Source organism: Protobothrops mucrosquamatus, unplaced genomic scaffold, assembly GCF_001527695.2.
Source record: "Protobothrops mucrosquamatus isolate PMUCROS unplaced genomic scaffold, P.Mucros_1.0 scaffold_203, whole genome shotgun sequence".
Lineage (NCBI taxonomy): Eukaryota > Metazoa > Chordata > Lepidosauria > Squamata > Viperidae > Protobothrops > Protobothrops mucrosquamatus.
In genome coordinates this window covers 567,903-588,536 of record NW_015386279.1, presented here as the reverse complement: position 1 = coordinate 588,536, position 20,634 = coordinate 567,903, and the positions used below count along the sequence as shown (strand labels likewise).

The 20,634-nt window shown below is 34.7% G+C and overlaps 1 protein-coding gene across 1 annotated transcript in view; it reads right to left on the bottom strand.

The window, feature by feature from the left end:
- Positions 1–20,634, bottom strand: part of LOC107296551 (deleted in malignant brain tumors 1 protein) — a gene marked incomplete at its 3' end in the record, with an annotated part of 51,232 nt that overhangs the window by 21,366 nt on the left and 9,232 nt on the right. The window contains exons 7-15 of the mRNA XM_029286122.1: positions 20,173–20,564; positions 19,199–19,467; positions 8,714–9,028; positions 7,552–7,596; positions 3,517–3,735; positions 2,041–2,067; positions 1,483–1,527; positions 956–1,267; positions 287–313 (exon numbers count right to left, since the gene is read on the bottom strand). Of these exons, the coding sequence (XP_029141955.1) occupies positions 287–313; positions 956–1,267; positions 1,483–1,527; positions 2,041–2,067; positions 3,517–3,735; positions 7,552–7,596; positions 8,714–9,028; positions 19,199–19,467; positions 20,173–20,564 (1,651 nt within the window). The remainder of the gene's footprint in view (positions 1–286; positions 314–955; positions 1,268–1,482; positions 1,528–2,040; positions 2,068–3,516; positions 3,736–7,551; positions 7,597–8,713; positions 9,029–19,198; positions 19,468–20,172; positions 20,565–20,634) is intronic.

The window sequence follows — 20,634 nt, the reverse complement described above, 5'->3', positions numbered from 1 at the left end:
TTGAAAAATAAATGCACTTTTTTCTACTGAGACCCATTATCAATTAAGACTGTCTAAAAGGTTTGCACATAATAGCAATTAGGATCCTTTGCGATCCCATTCAAGACCTCCTAATTAGACGGTGACAACCTAATTAATTTTGCTTCCAATCAATCAGGAGCAAATTACTACTGATTAACCACAAACACGTTAGTCACCAATTTAGCTATTTACTTACCATTTCCCCCGTAAATTAGGATGCACGATTTGGTTTTAAGTAACAATAGAAATTTAAGCAAATACCTACCAGGGGGTGCTGTGCTGACAGCAGGACCTGAAAATAGAAGAACAACTTTGGTCTGGGTGAAGAAGACAACATACTCATGTTGATGAATTAGGAGGTTATATTATATTGCCATTATTGCTATCATTATTTCTTTTATATTTTTTACTCTTCTTTAGTTTGATACAATAAAGTAAAATAAAAAAGGGTATTGCAAACCTAGCTTAAAGTGTTGGTAATGAAGCCTATTGCCTTTTAATATTGAGACTACAGTTAAGTCCTCTTTTACTGACTGCGGTTGAGTCTGCCAACTCCATCATTAAGTGCTGTGGTTGTTAAACTTGTTAAGCACCTGAAACAAATGTACTTAAAGATAATGTAATAACTTATAGAAATCTGCATAACAAGACCCAGTCCTTAGATCTTTGTATGTTCAATAATAAATGCATTCTTTTTTCTCCTGAATGAAGATTGTTTGAAAGCCTTGTGCGTTACAGCAATTTGGATCCTTTACAATCCCATTTATGAACATCTAGTTGAATAACAAACTACTTTGGCTTTCTAATATATCGTTATACCTGGGAAAAGTCACATTGCATTCACATCTGATTTTAAATTCATCTCTTAGTATGTTTGGATAATGTAAACCAAGTAAAACAACACAACACTTGAAAACTGAGCAGTTCAGATTACCTGAGCAAATGACCCCAGCATCTTCCTTGTGATGACAGTTATGAACGCCCCAAGGTTTATGAGAGCACTCTTCAAGAGAGGATTCGTTCCCTTTGCACTGGACCTGATCCAGGAAGATGCTGCCAGTTCCTTCCCCAAATGCAGCATTAGGTAGGGCTTCAATGGCTTTTCCACAGGCAAGCTGCCTACACACAACGTGTGCATCATTCACGTCCCAGCCATCATCACAAATTGTTCCCCAGCTTCCATTGTAGTAGACCTCAATGCGACCACGACATTTGTCTTCTCCATTCACCAGTCTCAGAGATTTTTCTTGAAAGGAAAACAAATGTGTATTGGACTTTCACCTCAAATATCTGGTTTTTAGAATTTTTTATTACTAAATAGAGAGGAATTATCTCTGCAGTTCTGTTTTGCACCCCTTGAGTGGAAAGTACCCCTTGCAATCAGCTGGAAGTGCTGTAGGTTTATTGTTACAATGTTTATTGTTATAAGAATGAAAATCCACTTCACCATATAATAAATACCTCTTATTTGCTGCGTAGTCACATCTGCAGAGGGTGTAGAAAGTTCTAACAAAAACAATAAATTTTATAGTTATATGTTGCCAGAACCTCTTTGCTATCATAGGTATATAGAGATAAAAATAATGCTGGAAATTCAACTTCCAATCATTCAGGATCCAATCCCTATTGGTTAACCAAAAACAATTTTTAAGTACCTGATAGTCACTAAATCAATCAATCAGTCATCTTGCTACCAAGACCAAAAAGTTCCATAATTAAATGACTTCACTTTATTTTACACCTTATTTGAATCAAACAAAATATGATACTCATTCTTTCTTATATCCATACATCATTCAATGACTTGTTGAAAAGCAAATTTTGAGTCTTCACAGCACATGCCTAGCATAAAGACTAATTTTATTTCACAGATTGTTCTTTCAGTGAAAAGAAAGATGAGAAAGTGGTTCAATCTTATTTCTCTCTTTGGTGTTAAAGTCTTTGCTGGCTCTATTTCCCTTTAAATTATGATGCAAGATTTGGTTTTAAGTAACAATAGAAATTAAAGTGAGTGCCTACCAGGGGGTGGGGTGGTGACAGCAGGACCTGAAAATAGAAGAAACAATTTTGATTTGGCAGAAGAAGACAACCTACTGATGCTGATGAATTAGGAGGTTACATTATATCGCCATTATTATTATATTACCATTATTTTTCATATTTTTTACTCTTCTTTAGTTTGACATAAGAAGTAAAATAAAAATGAGCATTGGAAGCCTGGCTTGAAGTATTGGAACTGATGCTTACAAGTAAGTCCTTAGTTACTGACTGGAATTGACTCTGCCAACTCAATTAACATTGTTAAGTGCTGATGTTGTTAGGTATATATTAAGTACTTCAATCAAATTTCCTTAAAGATAATGTAATAACTTACTGAAACCTGCATAACAAGAAATCTTCAAATCATTATAAGTTGAAAAATAAATGCACTTTTTTCTACTGAGACCCATTATCAATTAAGACTGTCTAAAAGGTTTGCACATAATAGCAATTAGGATCCTTTGCGATCCCATTCAAGACCTCCTAATTAGACGGTGANGCCTGACCTAAGGAGGATTTTATTTAGGGACGATTTTAAGTATAATTTTAATTGGAACACAGCTTCGAATATTTGGTTTTAATTTGGTTTTAGAGGGGTTTTTATTTTTATTGATATGTGTATCTGTTTTAATATGCTGTGCACCGCCCTGAGTCCTGCGGGAGAAGGGCGGTATAGAAATTAAAATAATAATAAATAAATAAATACTGATGTTGATGAATTAGGAGGTTATATTATATTGCCATTATTGCTATCATTATTTCTTTTATATTTTTTACTCTTCTTTAGTTTGATACAATAAAGTAAAATAAAAAAGGGTATTGCAAAGGAAAACAAATGTGTATTGGACTTTCACCTCAAATATCTAATTTCTAGAATCCTTTATTTCTTTATCTCTAAAAAGAGAGGAAACACCTCTGATGTTCTGTTTTGCACTCCTTGTGTGGGAAGCAACCCTGGCAGTCAGCTGGAAGTATGTTTGTTATTATGATACTCATTACTGTTATAAAAATGCAAGTCTACTTCAATATATTCTAAATGCCTCTTATTTCCTGTATAATCAGATCTACGGAGGGTGTAGTAAAGTCTAACAAAAACAATAAAATTTTATAGCTATATGTTTAAGAAACCTGGCCAGAACTTCTTTGCTATCACAGATATATAGAAATAAAAAATAATCTTGGAAAAAACCCAGCCATCCTCTTTGTCTTCTTCTTCCTCTCAGTCCTTGTGCTCTTCCTACATACTGTATGTTTGTTTTCAAATTCAATCCTTGTTCATTCTTTGACCAAACCACTTCATCATACTGCTTTTCCCCTAGTCAATTTGGCTCCCAATCATTCAGGGCATTATCACTTCTTTATGTAACCCACAGTCAACAAATATTTTCTTTTTTATTTATGAAATTTATATGCCCTCTCACTATTCAGAGCAATACTACAATAAAATTGTAGTACCAGTTATGGAGGTGGGAGCAGATGTCTTCAAGTCTTCTACAGTGCCTTGAGAAGTGGCTGCCAAGCCTGGCGTCACTGTTTCTTCCTTCTGGGTTATTGAATGGGTAGCCTTAGATGAAGTTGTGGTTCCATTTGACATTTCTAATGTTCTCATAGTAAGTGTTATTTCTTTCTCAGTTGCTGGATGGGTGGTTTTTTCAGTTAGGAAATATGTGGTATCTACGAAGAAATAGGAATCAAAATAATTTTGAGTTACATAAGAATAAGCTTCAGAAGAATCATGAGTGAGTTTTTTGATTCTAGCCTGCCATCGCACTCTTATATGATTTAAAATTAAAAGCACTGAGAACTTGAGCAAATATTTATTTATTCAGTTTCTACTGCTACCCATCTCACCTGTGACTCTGAGGGGGTCTACAAAAATAAAATAATAATAATTATAAATAAAAATAAAGTAAAAGCCATTAGAACCATTTTTGAAATCCTGAAAATAACCCAAGTTTAACTTCATGGAAAATGCGATATTATATGTGTGAAGCAATCTGGATATCCAAAAGAATACTATAAATTTCCTTTTTTTTTCTTTTTTAGAAATTCAAATCATTATTTATGCTGCTTTCTTTTCAGAAGCAAAAAAATCCCAATATTAGATATCCACCTGTGATCTCAATAAGGATTTGTTTTATTTTACTAAATAAATTCAGTTAATAATAATAATAAAGTTGGAAGGGACCTTGGAGGTCATCTAGTCCAACCCCCTGCACAGGCAGGAAACCCTATACCATTTAGGACAAATGGCTGTCCAGTCTCTTCTTAAAAACTTCCAGTGTTGGAGCATTCACCACTTCTGGAGGCAGGTTGTTCCACTGGTTAATTGTTCTAACTGTCAGGAAGTTTCTCCTTAGTTCTAGGTTGCTTCTCTCCTTGATTAATTTCCATCCGTTGCTTCTTGTCCTGCCTTCCGGTGCTTTGGAGAATAGTTCTAGGTTGCTTTCATAAATTAGTAATTAATATATTTCTACTTATGGTTTCAATAAAGGTAGCAATAGTAATATAACAGAGCATAAGGCAAGGATTTATTTTATTACTAGCCTTGAGAAATGAACACTGTATATATTTGTGGATAAGCCCATCAGTGGAATAGCTAACCCTTAAATTTTTAACCTTGAAAAATCAACCAGGCTAATCTGTGGGAGGTGTGTTTTTCATATTTGGTTGAAAATTTAAAGATAGGTTGATACTCACCTATTGGGTCTCTTTTGGCAGATAAACTTCTAAGCTTTTCCATGAATATATATCATAATATTAGTGCAATTGATAATGACATCAGTTTTAACAGAATTCTGTCTGTTGACACATTTCGCTTTTTAACTGTGTTTTTTATTTTTTCAATCCTTTTAGAATATCTTCTTTAGATTCAAGGGAACACGATTTAATGTAAAAACCACAACACTGATGCTATTCAGCAAATATTTACATAAGAGTTTTTTTCAAACTCTTGTCTCTGTGTGTTTATGCAATGACATAACAGGTCAGTTTTGTTATGTTTTATTATGCTGAATAAAGAATACAGCTGAATTTTGCCCAACAGACAGTGTATGTTTTATTTAGATGCAATGTTTTATCAGACAGGACAAGATTGTTCCCTTTAAAAAAATAGTATTTGTCCAAGTGTAAAAAATCAGGCTTTACAAATGTCTCAAAATTAATTGTAATCATTTGTAGATGATCTTGTTACAGAACATACACAAAAAGGCAAATCCACTTCAGCATATAATAAATACTCTTATTTCCTGCGTAGTCAGTTCTACGAAAGGTGTAGTAAGGTCTGACAAAACCAATAAATTTTAGAGTTAACTTGGTAGGCAAATAGCTGGTACTAACATTTTTCTTCTGATGTGCATTCTGTGTACCTGCTTACTCTCTTGTAATCCTTTCCTCTCCATTGAACATAAATGCAAGCATTAATTCTCTTCTTGCTTAATTTTCCTAGTCTTGTGGGTGAGGATTCCCAAGGGCAGGAAAGTGGGGGGGGGGGGGAAAGAAAGCAGTTGTGGTCACTTGATGACCATGTTACTTAGTGACCAGGTTGTGGTCACTAAAACAAGCACTACTTGAAGTTCCAGATCTCTGTCCCGAGGATGTCAATGGGGTGAGAAAGCTAAGCCTATTGATCTCCAAGTCACTTTGAATGTAACTGAAATTGATGCAAGTTAGGGGTTTGTTTGTATACTTATTTTTAGATGCTGTATCTCTGTACCCCGTCAGCGACAGAGTTCATGATTCAGGCTCTGTAATGAGAATTCTAGGTTTTGTAGCTCCCCTTCAATTACCCAGACAAAATGGAGATGTGTAAAAACAATGACAGTGTGGAAGTGCCCCGATTGTGTACAATATGTTACACAATCAAGGCAGTTCATTATAGGAAAGTGTACAGAATTGCACTTCAATCTGCACCATATTCAGTTACATTCAAACCATTCTGAATAATAGCATTTGCCCTAGGCTGGTCTTTATGTTCAACATATTCCAGAAGTACTACAGGTAATCCTCAATTTACAACCGTTCATTTAGCAACTGATCAAAGTTACAATGACACTGAAAAAAGTGTCCTACGATCTTTTTTTCACACTTACGACTGTTGCAGCATCCCCTTGGTCACATGATCAAAATTCAGACACTTGGCAACTGACACATATTTATGACAATCGCAGTGTCCTGGGTTCATTTGATCACCTTTTGCGACCTTCTGAGAAGCAAAGTCAATGGGGAAGGCAGTTTTACTTAAGAACCATGTTACTAACTGAACAACTGCAATGATTCACTTAGCAACTATGGCAAGAAAGATCGTAAAAAGGGGTAAAACTCACTTAAAAGATGTCTCACTTAGCAACAGAAATTTTGGGCTCAATTGTGGTCGTAAGTCAAGGATCACCCGTATTTCTGAGACATCACAAAAATAAACCTTTCCAAGTACAGGCATGGCAATGCCACAATTAATCTTTTGGCATCCTACATTTGCATCTGTCTTTTCCCAACAAATAAAAAAATGGTACCTCATTTTAGCAAATGTCAGCATCACCTTTGCAACTTTGTCCTCCATTTATCAAGTGTATGACCGAGACGTTTTAAAATTAGTAAATAAATAGATTTAGAGCAAGGCACAAAGCTTCTTTCAGATCAAGAACTTTTGACCGGGGTGCTAGAACCGCAGTGCAGTGCAAGAAATAAATTAGGATACAGAAATGCTTCAGATGAAAGCCCAAGATGAATACTAAATATGATTTCACATTATTTATTGATTTAAATTAATTTAAATTAAATTAATGCAAGCATTTTGCAAGTATTGAATAATGTTCTCCTTATGTCACATTAAGAATTGCAGAGAGGTGGCCCAAACTCACAGCCAAGTCTTTGGGAAACCGCATGTGACCCTGGAGCCAAAGATTGTTTTCCTTGCCAAACCCTCACCAAGCCCACATAATAATCTGAAGCAATACAACATCTCTGGACAAAATTAAAATTTGGATGCAAACGTCTCATACTGTTTCCAAATGAACTCTTACTATCTTGTTAGATAGTTCCTGAATAGCAGTTAACAAGTTTAACAGTGGTATATTGGGAACAAAACTATTATTCTTCTTAAAAGTTAAGAACAAACATTATTTATGCCAAAAGCAACACTGATATCAATTGAGCAAACGCCTGGTAAAAGTCACTGACAAATCTACTCTTCCTTTCCTCACCTGGTCCCACCCATGTTTGATATCTTTTTATTCCTTTTGCAATAGTGGATAAGGTGCTGCCCTAGAAACCAGGAAACTCTGAGTTCTACTCTCATTTTAGGAATGAAAGATAGCAAGGTGGCTTTGGGATGGTCATCCTTCCTCAGCTCACCTCACCTCACAACATTGGTTTTGTGGGGAAAATAGGAAAAGAAAGGAGTATTAGGTATGTTTGTCAACATGAGTTATTTATAAAATAATAAAGGTGGGATGAAAATCTAATAAATGAATAATGTTTTGAGATGCTTACCTTCAGATGTAAAAATTGGAGTTGGGGTTGGCATTTCTGTATCGCCTGTCGTCAGAAAAAAAGACCTTTCAGGAAAGCTACTTTGTCAATTTGTAAAGGATAGAATTAATGAGCAGTATCATGACTGTGGTTCCCCATAGTGATTATGGATTTAAGAAAGATCAACCCCCCTCTCCTTTTTAACCAGGAGTAATTAAAGAGCCTTGCTTGTTCGTAGTAATTCAGCATCTTTTAACAAAGAGGCAAAAAATGTTGATTCTTTAATTTTATTGCTGCATAAGGTACAATATGTCACATATGATTTTTATGAAAATCTGGACATTCAGTTATAAGAAATACTTGTATGTTCATCTCCCACTGACGCTTATTTTGGTTATGATCCATGGGATTAACCGAAACTGCAATTAGCTTCATAATTTATACTCAGATTAAGAGGACTATAAAAATACTAATCAATACAGAGAGATGGCATCATAATAAGTTCTTTGATCTGTTGTTTAAGCCACTGCATTCCATTTGTTAATAACAAATAAGTTGTCATTAATAGTCAATTAGAAAGACTGTAATAGCCCACTTTGAGATGACATGGATTGTTTCATCTTGATTAGATGGCTAATGTTTGTACACTTACCATTTATAAACTCTCTGTTTAGGAAAGAGTTGCATATATGTTATTTAACAAGCATTGATCAAATAGAGACCAGCATTTAGCTCACATGTTTGATCTCAAAAAATTAAACAGGGCGTGACTTATTTAATATTTGTACGCAAGGCCACAGGAAATTCCAGGGTTTTAGGTTAGACTGGGACATTTTAAAATATATGCTCCAAAAAAGGCAATAGTAAATTCCTTCATCAGACCAATATGTTAATTTAGTTATACAAGGAGCTGAATTTAATCTGAAGAAGCCTTTATCTTTTCTTAGAGAACATTGTTCTACTAATAATGATAAGAATAAGATTCACTAATTCCATTAGTACTGCATTTCAGATAAACCCTATATATATTGTAGTCCTGTTTCTTCAACTTTTGAATTGGTACTATCTGATTCAGATTACTTGACCAAATGAAATCAGTTTGTACAACTTTTTAGTTGAGATATCTGACTTGGCTTCATTTCTAAAGATCTACATCATATATAAATATACAGAGAGATGTTACCTGAGCAAATAACACCGACATCCTCATTGTGTTTACAGTCATGATTGAACCACCCGGCGTGAGCACAATCCCAGATAGTGGGTTCACTTCCTGTGCATCTTACATCATCCAGACTGATGGCCCCTGATCCTTGGCCAAAGTACGCCCACCCTAACACCTTAGTTGCATTTCCACATGCAAGTTGTTTACACACTATTTGTGCATTGGTTGGATTAAAGTAGTCATCGCAAACAGTTCCCCAAATTCCTTTATAATAAACCTCTAGTCTTCCGGCACATCTGTTGCTTCCATTTACTAAGCGTAGATCCTGTGCCCCTTTCAAAAACACAAATGATATTATTGTGAGTGGTTGTGGTAAAATAAAATTAGATCAGCTCAGTGCTGTTCTGAATTTTTTTTAAAAAAAAAACCTCCGCAATGCTGTAATATATTCTGCAAAATAATAAGCTTAGGTCAACATGGTAGATGATGGATTCACAGTAGTTTTATTATGCCTTAATTCCTCAGTGGATTTATTTCATTCATATAAATCACTGAAAAGGATTCTCTGAGAACAGTTTTGTGGGCACTTCTTAATGAATGATTGCTAGCACCATCCAAAGACAAGTTGTCCAGCTATTTCATTATTTTCATGAAAACCATCTTTGGATTAACACAAAAGTATTAAAATATGTACACACTGGGCTTGTACTTTTTGTAGATTTGTACATTGATTCTTTTGCTTCTGTGCATCCAAATTAATAGAATCAAGAGGTAACATTAATCCAAGCATAGCTGGTTCATGTTTTACAGTATTGCTGAGTGTTTTCTGAACACCGTAAGCAAAGCAGTCCACAATTTCTCAGTTTACTGACATTTAGCATTCACCTATCTCCTTCTCAGATCCAAGAAAGTGTATAATATATAACATATAACATAACATATAATAATATATACACAATACCTGATTTTTGTAGAAGTGCAGCATGTATTAGCAGCATCCAGGGGAAAAGTTTCTGGGTGCCCATATTTCAAGATGTATTTGGCTAATCTAAAGAAACAGGAAACTTGAGAATTTATAAATGTTCCAATCCAAACAGGAAAAATTTTAGTATGCAATTTGATCTTTCATCTCCATCTCCTAAGTCTGTATCAAGGAAGTTAATAATATTTTCATTTCACAATTTCACTACTACTTAGGAGAAGTGAGGAGGAGGCTAAGTTTTCAATATTATGGAAAAGCTTGTTAATCACATACAATAACATCTAATGCAATTGCTCCAGGAAATGTTCACTTTTAAAGTTAATGACAAAGTTTATGTACATCCAAGCTATCCAAGTATACTGCTCAAAAAAATAAAGGGAACGCAAACTCCTTCAGTTCCATGTTAAAATGTTCCCTTTATTTTTTTGAGCAGTATATATACATTCATTGACTGTTTGAACATATGATGGCACTGAATGACTGGTTTTTATGACCTATCCTTGTATTTGTGTCAATCACAAGGTCCCTGCAAGTGTGATTGTTTAAATATTTTCTTCAGAAAGGAAAAAAAAATGTGTGGTTTGTGGTTTTCCTTTTTGTGGTTTGTGGTTTGTTTTCTCTAAGGATAAAGCCAGACGCAATTGTCATATTCTTTAGGATTGTATATACTATAGTTTTCATATGTTTCTAATCTCAAAGTAATAGGAGAAACAAATTTTGGTGCTAGTCACTCAGCTGCAAAAGGGTTCAGTGTTTGTGTGTAATCTACAGTGTATATTACTTGTCCCCGTTCTAAACCATAATATGCTTAATTATAAATATGTAGCATTGGATCATTTTGCTCAGTAAATAAATAAATTAAAATGTTTTTGACTCTTTTGTTTAATTGTATAACCAAGGGCTTGTGTGGAAAACAAATAACATTTTAGGTAATATTTTTGCAAAAGCTCTTGAAACATTTGACAGGATTCACAATTTTTTAAGCTGTAGGCATTCTGAAGAATGCTTACAGGTAGCCCTCAACATACAACAGTTCGCTTACAACGGCATTGAAAAAAGTGACTTATGACCATTTTTCACACTTAAGACCATGATCCCATGATCAAAATTCAGAGGCTTCGCAACTGACTCATATTTATGATGGTTGCAGTGTCCGAAGGCCATGTAATCACCTTTTGCTGCCTTTTGATAAGCAAAGTCAATGAGAAAGTCAGATTCGCTTAACAGATGTGTTACCAACTGTACTTAACAACTGTAGTGATTCACTTAACAATTGTGGCAAGAAAGGTCATAAAATGAGGCAAATTTACTTAACAAATGTTTAACTTGGCAAAGGAAATGTTGGGGTCAACTGTGGTTGTAATTCAAGGACTACCTGCATTTAGGCATTTGCTAAAAGCTAACACTGACTTGATGGTACATAATCAATCAAATCAAAATAAACCTCAGTGAAAGACTGACATCCTGCTTAGAATACACACAAATGACAATCTTGGGATGGTGGAGTTCCATTTACTACACTTCCATATGCACTACTGTTATGTATGGAATGACTTTCTGATAAAAAGATCAGAGAAGAGCAAGATATGAAATTCCACGTAGAATTTATCTTGTACTTCCTAAAATCACATGGCCAAATTAAACAAGGTGTTATCTATCCAATGAGTTCCTTTTCTGAAAAGTTAGTGGCACACATAGAGCAAATTGAATTACTTCTGGAAAGTGGGAAGTGAAGGACTTTCAGCCTACTGTTCTTAGAAACTCTATAGCAGCAATTTATTTTAAAACTCTCTCGACTAATTTTTATGTGAAGAAGGATTTCCTCAATTGGAGAGACAAAGTCAAACCTACCTTCTGTGTGAACTGTGGATTTGATGAAATTCACCTTTCTCTTCTATATTAGATTTGATTGGAAACAGTTCTGATTCTTAACTGCACAACTTAAAATGAAGGTCAGCAATACTAAGCATGGTTTTCTATAAGTTGATGAACTACAACTCCCAGCAGCCCTTTCAATGAGCTTCCCAGGACCTTCTGGGAATTGTCATTCAGTGGCACCTAAAGGGCCATGTTTGGCCTTAAAATTGATTAATTCAGTCACAATATGCATGGAGGAGTGCTGTTCACTAGGAACAGATACACCTATTTTTGAAAATTATACTGCCATCCTACTATTCTGAACTTCATTTGCAATATGTTCTCATGTTTTCCTTAGATCAAAATAAACAAAACACTGATCTGATATACATTCCCATATGTTTTGGATTTGAGACCTAAGATCTAGATCCTCTTCATTTCTCTCTTTTGCTGTAACTCTTTAGCATATAAATATATAGACCATGATGTGCTACATTCCAATAACTGTAGTGTCAACTTATTTTAAAGAAAGTTGCAACCATAATGAATAGCAAATTTTGGCTTCTTGCACACACAGTAAGTTTTGTAAAAGAACAAATGTGTGTAAGTCACTAATCTGAGATACATGATTTTAAAATGCAAAAATAGAGAAATGTTCACTGAGAGTGACCTTTGTGGATTTGGCATGCTCATCAAGTTGTTTATTGTAACAACACCCAGTTTAAAAATCTCCATCTAACTTCTAAGTAAAACAAAGAGCCTATGTAAAAGTTGAAGGCCATTTCTATATTTATGACAGGTAGAATGAAACTTCTGGGAATTAGGTGTTCTTTTCTTTAGTGCTTTCTTTCTTTCCGCATTTCAATTAAATACACGAGGTATTTCCTTTTCTCTTTCTGTTTGGGTTATCATCACAAGTTGAACAACTTAAATATATGACAAGCTGAATGATCACCCTATGTAACCCTAATTAACACAGGAGGGTGACTAGCAACATAAGCTGTGCATTATTAAAATTATTGTAGCTAACAAAGAATCCTTTTCTTAAAAAAAAATCTCAGTAATATTCTATTAGTTCTAGCTTATTAGTTAATGTCAGAAGAATAATTTGAAGTTCCAACTTGAGCTGGGATTGTGGAAAAATAAAAATGAGATCCAGACAGCTGTGAAGAAAGGATAAATATTTATTCCTAAAAGCAAAGAATTTGCTTTTAGGGGCAGCTGCAGAAAAATGGAGTACAGCGGCAGATTTATATAACGGGAGCTTATCTAGAGTGTGGAAGTGTTTACATGCTTATTCTAGGGCCGTGGTGGCGAACCTATGGTACGCGTGCCACAGGTGGCACGCAGAGCCCTCTCTGTGGGCACGCGCGCCGTCGCCCCAGTTCTAGGCCTTCAGCTGGGTTTTATAAAACCTTTTCGCTTTAGGCCTCCGTCGCCGTGTGCAAGAAAAAAAGGTTCAATCAATCAATCAATTTCAACTTCTTGCTGGAAAAAAAAAGATCTCGCAAAGTCGGAATTGATTCATTGAACTTTTTAGTTCCACCCAGTCTGCCGTTACCACTGCAGCCACACCCACCCAATGCGCCACACCTTCCCGGCACACGACGATACGTAGGTGGGTTTTGGGTTGCAGTTTGGGCACTCGGTCTCTAAAAGGTTCGCCATCACTGTTCTAGGGTGACATTTGAGGTGTGTGTTTGTGTGTGTGTGTGTGTGTGTGTAGGTATGTATTCTTGTGAACATACAGTTCCACTGGGAGACCTAATTTAATTAACTCTATTTTGTTGGCAGATCTTATATGGATTAAGTCTGGGTAAGTTATTTGGAAGTTTGAGGAAGTTTGGGTAAAGGATTTCCCCTGTTTGCTATTTTTCCTTGATTAATTTAGTTTCAGTTTGACTGTCAATTATCTAGTGGAGACTCTGATTCTCAGACTATTGTGATTCTGTTAATGTTTTAAGGCAGAGGTCTCCAACCTTTTGGGCACCAGGGACCATTCCATGGAGAGAGGTTTTTCCACGGACCAGAGGGTGCATGGTTTTGTGTGCTGCCTGCATCCCACGGATGGGGCTTTGCTTGTTTGTGCAGACTGGTTGCTGGCATGCCGCAGCCCGGTACTGGTCCATGGACTGGGGGTTGAAGACCTCTGTTTTAAGGGAAGATGGAAACAATATAAAGAACAAAATATATTTTGATATAAAAATTCTCACATTAACTAGCAGAGATGTGACCAGCTTAGTTCTATATTTCCTGGATCTTGTCAGATAAATATACTTCTAGTCTTATTCAAATGTCATGGTCTACTGACAAAGGACTGTAGATAGTTAAATGTAGATGTCCCAAAGACATTTGATTGCCTATTATAGAAAACAGGATGTTGGACTAAGCAAGTGTTTGATCTAATCAGAAATGATTGCGGTATTGTTTTTTGCTTGATTGTTTGTCTGATACAGTATTTGAATGGCGTAGTGGCCTAGTGGTGAAGACACTTGCCTCCCACTCAGAAGGTTGAGAATTCAATCCTAGATAGTGGCAGATATTTCTCTCTCAGAGTGCAGAGACAAAATATCTGCTGCTCTGTGTAGGTGTCAGGAAGAACATCCGGCCAGTAAATGCTCAGCTCCATTCAGTCGCTCTNCTCTGACTCTACTCCGAATTAAGGGATTACAGGATTTTAAAAAAGAAAAGTTTGTCTAGTATTAAATCCTGCTTATCTGTATGCTGGTTGCTGAAGAGGCATTTTGTTTCCTTCTTCACTTTTTATTATCTCTTTTGACCGGGTCACATAATCACTTTTTGTGAACTTCTGATAAGCAAAGTCAATGGGGGAGCCAGATTCACTTAACAACCGTGTTACTAACTTAACAACTGCAGTGATTCACAATAACTACAGCAAGAAAGGTTGTAAAATGGGGCAAAAGTCACTTAACAAATGAATCACTTAGCAACAAAAATTCTGGGATCAATTGTGGTTGTAACTCAAAAAATACCTATACTAAGAAATAAACATGAGGAATATGTCCTCCATCTAGTGAATGGCATAATAAAACTTACTTTAAAAAAGATCTCTGAGAGAGAGATGGTTGGTCTATAAATTTGATAAATAAATAAACTTGATGTCAACCAATCTTTTAAAATACAAATTAAAATATAGAAAAAAAAGAAGAACAGAATTTAAACTGCCAGGTTTTATTCAGTTTTTTGTTTCTACAAGAGGAGAATAGAAAATGTTGCTTAGATGTATTTGTTATGAGTTTTACGTTTCAGTAGATGGCAATGTTGGAATCTAGAAAATTAATTTTTTAGGTGGGGAGGCATGTTTTGTATTTTAACAAGTTTTAAAATTAATGTCTACAATAAGTTAGCTAATGCTAGGAAATTTACATCCCTAGTATCAAACCAATTAATTTCCTCAGATGTTAGCATAATATGAGTAAAATTATTTTTTTCTGAAATTACTTGTGTTGGCTAGAGAAGTACACAAGGTAAATGGCTCCAAATAGCTATTATTTACCAATTAAAAATACCTTTTCAGCAAGAAGAACATAACTGCATATTATCAAAGTTTCTAGAACAGGAAACATGTAATGAACATGAGACCAAGCTAAATTAAAAAATGCCAGGGAATTCCTGGAAGCTTGGCATTCAGAGAGATCAACCAGACAAAGCAAACAAAAAAGCTCAGAGAGCACCAAGGACTCCATAGTCACATATGTTCTCCTTAGCTCTATTCCCAGTATTTGACGTCATTTAACTTTAGTGCATATATGAAAGTAGTTACATTTCAAGATAAATGGTTGTAGTGAAATAAAATTGTCTTACAACTTTATCAATTAGAATAGAGCTGGAAGAGACCTTAGGAGATCTTCTTATCCAACCCATGCTGCAGCAGAAGATCCTATACCATTTCAGACAAGTGGCTGTCCAGTCTCTTCTTAAAAATCTCCAGTGATTAAGTGCCCACAACTTCTGGAGGCAAGCTGTCCCTCTGGTTAATTGAACATTAGAACATTATGACATTAGAAGCATATCTAATTTATAGCAATGAATTCTTGATGTGTGTGCGATTAAGGCACCAGGCACCCATAGGGTTGATATTGTGGCAAAAATAAGAGAAGGAAGATGTGTTGGATATCTTTGCTTCCTTGGATTATTTGTAAAAATAATAAGGGAGGGCTACAGATAAATAAATAGAAATTAGCCTTCTTTGAGAGGGGAGCAAAGAAGAGATCCATGGTACTATCTGGTCAATCCTTGAGTTGTTTTGCTTAAAATAACATTTTCATTTTTCCTTCCCTTTTTAATATTTCATCTTATTTTTAATACTATGTTAATATGGGAACGTTAACATATTTTAACAAATGTCATATAGAGATTATGTTACAATGTTATGATAATTCACCCTACAAGCTTTGTTAATGTGTAGAATATGAAATTTTTCTTTGCCTTTTAACTACTGTCTCTACTATAGTTATTACGAACAATGCAAAAATGTACACATTTTGACCATGAAGCCTATGATGTAGTATTTACATTTACGAAGATAGCCATAATTAGGATATGATGCCCTTTAGAAAGTTGGATCAGTTTTATTTTTCAGCACTTCTGGCACCTCCTTTCAAGTTTTCTCCCAACCCATTGAATAGCCAGTCTGTGTGAAAGCATGATATTCAACATTGGTTTTACCAACATAAGAGCTTTGTTGGACTAAAGTAACAGCTTCACTCCTTGAAAATGACTACTTGACTACTGGAAATTCTGAAAGACTGTGCAATTGTAGGGAAATATTCTCTTTATAAGGGAAGTAATACTGATAACTAAAAATCTGAGATAGATAGATGGATATAGATATACAGTAGATGTAGATGACGTAGATGTAGATGTAGATATAGATATAGATATAGATATACGGTAGATATAGATAGATATATTGTTGTATGTTGTTGTATGTCAGCTTGGGCAAATAACATAAATCAAATTGAAGTAAGCAAGGAGAGTGATCACATCAAAAATTGGACAGGGGTGCAGAAATAAAAGAAAAAAGAGCTATCCCCCATGTTGCAGCTTGTCTAATGATTCTGTTAGTCAATATCAGGTATGCTTAATTTATCATTTAAATTTAATTGGTGGCATATTTAATGAGATTTGATTTGAAGGGGTGAGCTGGTGTATAGTTGGCTTGACTTAGCTCTGCCTATTTGATGCAATATCGGCCCAGACTGCCGGAATTGAGATGAATCATTGTGGTTTACTAGACTTATCAAGAGATTCTTCTCCTTCAGTGAGGGATCTGAGTATGCACATCTTAAGTTAGGTTACAGGATCAGCATGAACATTTGTTCATACACAGGTTCCTCCATTGCCTTATCTGAGCTAGGCAGGATAATTATATGATGTAGAGAATCTGAAGCTCTTTAAGGCTCACAAGCACATATGGTCTCTTTCATGCTTCCATCTGAAGATCTTATGATTTCTATGACAAGCATGGGCAATTTTACTATATCACCAGTTTAAGTATATGTCATTAGCACATAAAGCAGAGCATCCTCATAATTTCATAATTAAGCATTGTGTAAAGATTACGAACGGGGAAGGTTTCTTATGTCTCTGTTCTCATAGTCAAATTATTTTCTGGTAAGGATTGGATTGGTAGCCATCAGACTCACTTACATTAGTGAGGGATCCTTTAGACTTATTTGTGAATTCCAGAATACTCTGAAGGATTTCCAGGTGAAAGGTTTGGAAACTGTGCCAAAATGCATTTACAACATCTTTAAATAAACGTTGAGACATTACTTTCATTAAACTATACTCCATGAGAAAGAATGCTTGTTTTCCACTATATTTTTAGATACAGGTTGCCTGGCTACAATATCTAAATCTAAGTTGGATTATAGCAATTTGCCATAATTAAGCTTGGCCAGAAAAATGCATAACCCAGGCATTACAGCAATATTTGTTCTAAAGGAGCTGTACCAATTTTCAATTTGCCGTTGAGCTGTTTGGTGTGACTGTAACAAATTACAAATTTGTATGTGTGTTAGGTCCTGAAGTTCATTCCTTCTGTCCTATATATTTGATCAGACGTTTCGATCTTTTTGAGAAAATTCATTTGCTAGAAATTTGACGCTGCCACCTGAGAAAAGCCATTCTTGATAACAAGTCTGTGAAATTCCTAGCCTGTTGTGTTGCAGATGGCATTTAGCACAATAGTTGCTTGTCTCCATTTCAAAATGTATCTTGTGGTCAGATTGGGCTTTTGAATCTTTTTTTATTTTTTATCTGAAGTTCTTCTGTCCTGTATCTTTTTTGTACACATAATAGCATTTTATTATTTTAAAGATGTGGATATTCTTAGGTTTCCCCAAAATAAGGGTTCTTCTGGTTATGCAGCTTCTACGGTGAAACTATTTTTATTTCAAATTTCTTGTAAAATGTAACATATATTGTATCTTTCTTTGGGGACAGCTGTTTCATGAAACAAAAGTGGGATAAAAATCTTAAAATAAAAATAAAAATAATAATTCACAGGTGCAATTTTTTTTCTATAAAAGTAGCTGCCCTTTCACCAAAAAAATAAGCTCACTCTTAGTGTGCAAAGATAGCAATTTTATTGCAATGCATTGGAAGCAAAATACAATTTCCTATAATTTGAGATTAATTTAGTGACAAAATTCTTCTATTCTTATCTACAGCATAGAATCCTAAAACTTTTCAATTTTGTAGCTCATCCATCTTTAGGGGTTATTTTAAAATTATCCTTTTCTCATTAGTTTAGCAGTTCCATGTAGGCTTATATTGACCCCTTTAGTCTTCAGCAAATTATTCAATCTATTAAAAGTCTGACCAAGTCTTAATATATCATTTAACTTCTTAGACAACAGAAGCTGCCTCATAAAGTGCTATTGGGTGGGAAAAAGAAGGATAATCTGCAATTATTTTCAGAAATAATTGAAGTAATTTTGCTTTTCAGAGCAAGAAAAGATGCTACACTAACATGATATATTTATATGATTAATATATTAAATACATCCTTCCTATATGAAAATACAGGTGCATATTTTTCTTTGTAGGTTGACTGTTAGCATTGGTATATCTTTTATATCGGATTTTAATAAAATAAGAATGACAAAACATGTGGAGAACATTTTAAAAGTTAGCTGTTTTCTAGTGTCAAATAGTAAAATTATTTGGATAGCGCTAATGGTTTTAATAAGAACTCTCAGATACAGTATTATCATAAGGCTAACAATCATCATGAAGAACACAAGCCTCAAGTGGACTTTGGCATTTTTGTATAAAGTGTTTAACAAAATTAAACAGCCTGTTTATATCATGATGTGTTGATGTCAGCAAATTGCATAACCACCTAGGAAAAAGCCATAAATATAAAGACCTTGACTACGTAAAATGCTGTTTAGACTAATCTTCCTTTCCCTCATCCCCTAATATTGCCTGATGAAGAGCTCTGAATATCTTAACAAGTTCTTCTATTATTTCATTTGCTTTTAGTTGCTTGTATAAAAGAAACTATTTTTCTATGGATTTGAACCGTTTTATTTACGGAGTAACATGGGTGTGATTATTATTTTAGGCATCTATCTAGCTTTCATCATTTTAACCAGAAAACATAGTCAAATGGGGGAGGGGAGGGAATCCCTATTTTTGGATTTGATTCTCATCTTTCAGAAGTTTGAGTGGTCCCACAACAACATTAATCTTCTCCTGAGTTTCGTCCACACCTCTCTTCTTTCTCATTAAACATCCCTGGTAGCATCGAGATGAATGATCATCTAGTCTACACACTACTAATTTACATTGTAGGTAAACTGAATTGTACTCGTTAAGGAACTTAAAGGAGTTGAATTGGAAACGAACTATATTGTTTCTTGGTGAGGACAGGCTTCTATAAGTAGAGTCTCGTGCACATCTGAAAAATAAAAAAAAAAGTTGTTTCAGGTATGCCTGTTTACTTCAAATATTTTATTACAGCGTAATGATGTATATAATTACTAAATTTCTGCAGAGTAGGCTGACTCTGATGATTATGAGATGCACTAGAGAATAATGGAGAAAGCATATAATATTGGAATATCAAAATGAATAAATTAAACCCAAATTTGGGGCTCGTAAAAGTGCTTCAAGATATGTACTTGGGAGGGAAAGTAATATGTTGCTAGTACAGAGGACTGTATAGTAAGAGCAAGGCAATGGCCCTGTAGTAATAACTATTTTTTTTATTTACAAAATATGTAAAATTGACCATAATCAAAAGAAAGTTTGGTCATTATTATACATTTTGTGACCACTCCATTCAGCCCACAGTATCCCTTTATTCTCCTTAGTTTTTCTATATGCGATTGAATTATTTGATATTAATACAAATTTTATAATTTGATATTAACATTTAATATTTGAAAGAAGTGAAATATTTGATACTAAAAAAACATGGCATTGTTTTGTTTGAAAATGCGTGGTTATAGTTTGCAAATGAACCCTGCCCTTCTTTCTATACTGTTTTAAGAAATAAGACATAAGAAGAAAATCTAACTCAGAATCTGTGTGGCTGACACAACAGCAATTCCTTTGTGGACAACTTGGGATTATGGTTCTTACATATTTAATACACACTTACCCGCTTCGGATTAAGTCATAGGTCAAGGTTCTAAAATCATTACTATCTGGAGACGCGACACATGTGTCTAGGAAGAGTATAAGATTTGGATCAGAACTGTGCAGAGTAGCTTGGAGATATAAATTCTGGTTGAGTGAAACGTAGTATGGTGATCCCACAATTCTACGGCTGAATGATGGTGAGGAATAGAATGCCAGAGAAACATTGTAATGGCCAATTTTCCTTTGAGTCAGGTCAATCGCATTGTGAGCAATAAACATCGTCTCCACAATAGTATTCTGCTTCATTTCACACAAAACATGAAATTGAAAATTTTTCTTTCTTGTAATAATATAATCGGAGTTGATTGTCTTGATTACATTGTAATAAATTATTGTGTCATTATTCTTTGTCTAAAAAAAGCACAGAAAAAAAGAAAAATTAATCAACAGTGTAGACATCAAAATACCCATTAAACACCAC